The sequence below is a fragment of the Orycteropus afer genome, unplaced genomic scaffold, assembly GCF_000298275.1.
Source record: "Orycteropus afer afer isolate SDZICR_OR568_19922 unplaced genomic scaffold, OryAfe1.0 scaffold00130, whole genome shotgun sequence".
Lineage (NCBI taxonomy): Eukaryota > Metazoa > Chordata > Mammalia > Tubulidentata > Orycteropodidae > Orycteropus > Orycteropus afer.
In genome coordinates, this window is record NW_006921717.1 from 6,288,237 (window position 1) to 6,289,793 (window position 1,557).

At 55.8% G+C, this 1,557-nt stretch overlaps 1 protein-coding gene across 1 annotated transcript in view; it reads left to right on the forward strand.

The window, feature by feature from the left end:
- The window catches only part of SLC22A6 (solute carrier family 22 member 6), an 8,925-nt gene extending 7,580 nt beyond the window's left edge, over positions 1-1,345 (forward strand). The window contains exons 9-10 of the mRNA XM_042781529.1: positions 721-924; positions 1,255-1,345. Of these exons, the coding sequence (XP_042637463.1) occupies positions 721-924; positions 1,255-1,345 (295 nt within the window). The remainder of the gene's footprint in view (positions 1-720; positions 925-1,254) is intronic.
- The last annotated feature ends 212 nt before the right edge of the window (positions 1,346-1,557 follow it).

Below are 1,557 nucleotides of genomic sequence, written 5' to 3' on the forward strand. Positions count from 1 at the left end.
CCTAAAGGAGCTCTGGCAGCATAGTGCCTAAGGGATTTGACTGCTAACCAGAAGGCTGGTGGTTCAAACCTACCAGCCTCTCCTCGGAAGGAAAGTTGGGCAATCTACTTGTCTAGTGATACTGACTTGGAAACCCAGGGAGGGGTCACTATGAGTTGGATGCAATTTGATGGGAGTGAGTTTGGTTTTTTGGTTTACTACTACCTAAGGCATTTGACTGCTAACCAGAAGGCTGGAGGTTCAAACCCACCAGCCACTCCTCGGAAGGAAGATTGGGCAATCTACTTCCATAGAGATACACACACACATACATATATTTCAGCCTATCTAGGAATTTAGCCTCCTGTCCCCTCCCATCCCTGGTAACCAACAAAGAAACTTTCGAGAAAGGTCTTTGCCAGTTGTCCAAGCTGGTAAAGTCCTGGAGGGGGTGCAGGAGGGGGACTGGCCAGCATGATCTCCTCCGCTGGCATCTGGCCCACATGGAGTGGTGGTGGAATTGGAAACAAAGGAGACACAAATAGCCTAATTCCATGGCTAGGACCCTTCCCAATTTCCCTTTTTAAGAACTGCCCAAACAAAAGCCAAGTTGGTTTAGCAATCAATGGGGTACAGAAGAAGCACCTGGGGGTGTCCTGGGGCTAGGGCTGGGCTGGAGCTGCCCTGGCTCCAGGTGTGGCCGTCACCTCAACACTCACGCCAACACTGTGGTCCCCACAGGCAGACAGGCATGGGCATGGGAAGCACCATGGCCCGCGTGGGCAGCATCGTGAGCCCCCTGGTGAGCATGACCAGCGAACTCTATCCTTCCATGCCTCTCTTTATTTATGGCGTTGTCCCCGTGGTGGCCAGCGCTGTCACTGCCCTCCTGCCAGAGACCCTGGGCCAGCCACTGCCGGACACCGTGCTGGACCTAGAGAACAGGTGAGCTGTACCGTCCCCTCCTGAGCTCGGCCTCAGATAAGAATGCTGAAGCCCAGAGAGGAGCAGGAACTTACCCAGGCCACCCACCCAGCCGGGGTGGTATCAAGACTCAAACCCAGGCTCGTCTTCCAAGCCAGGGCTCTTGTCTCTCTGCTTCCCAAACTGGCTGTGTCTCCAACAAGCCTTCCTGGGAGACTCCTAGCTCCAGGGAACGGTAGATGTTTGGGGCAGAGAGTGGGTGGCTGGTCACGCTGAACAGAGAGCCTCTGGGAGCCCTTACTCCCGGCCGACACACCACGTACAACCAGGACACCACTCTTCTGCCCCCAGGAGGAGAGGGAAACCAAGACGACAGCAGCTCGAGCAGCAGAAGCAGATGGTCCCCCTGCAGGCCTCTGCACCAGAGAAGAGCGAGCTCTGAAGACGGAGAAGGACCTTACAGGGCCCTGAGAGGACTAAGGGTCCTGCAGGCCCTGGGTATCCATACAAGGAGGGGGTAGGGAGGGTGGCAGCCCAAGCCTGGGGGCTGTGGTTCAGGGAAATACCTCCCCAAGGGTCCCCCTTTCCAAATAGGCCCCACCAAGACCACATCATTAAAAAGATCTGACTACGTGCAGCATCTCCTGTGTCTCC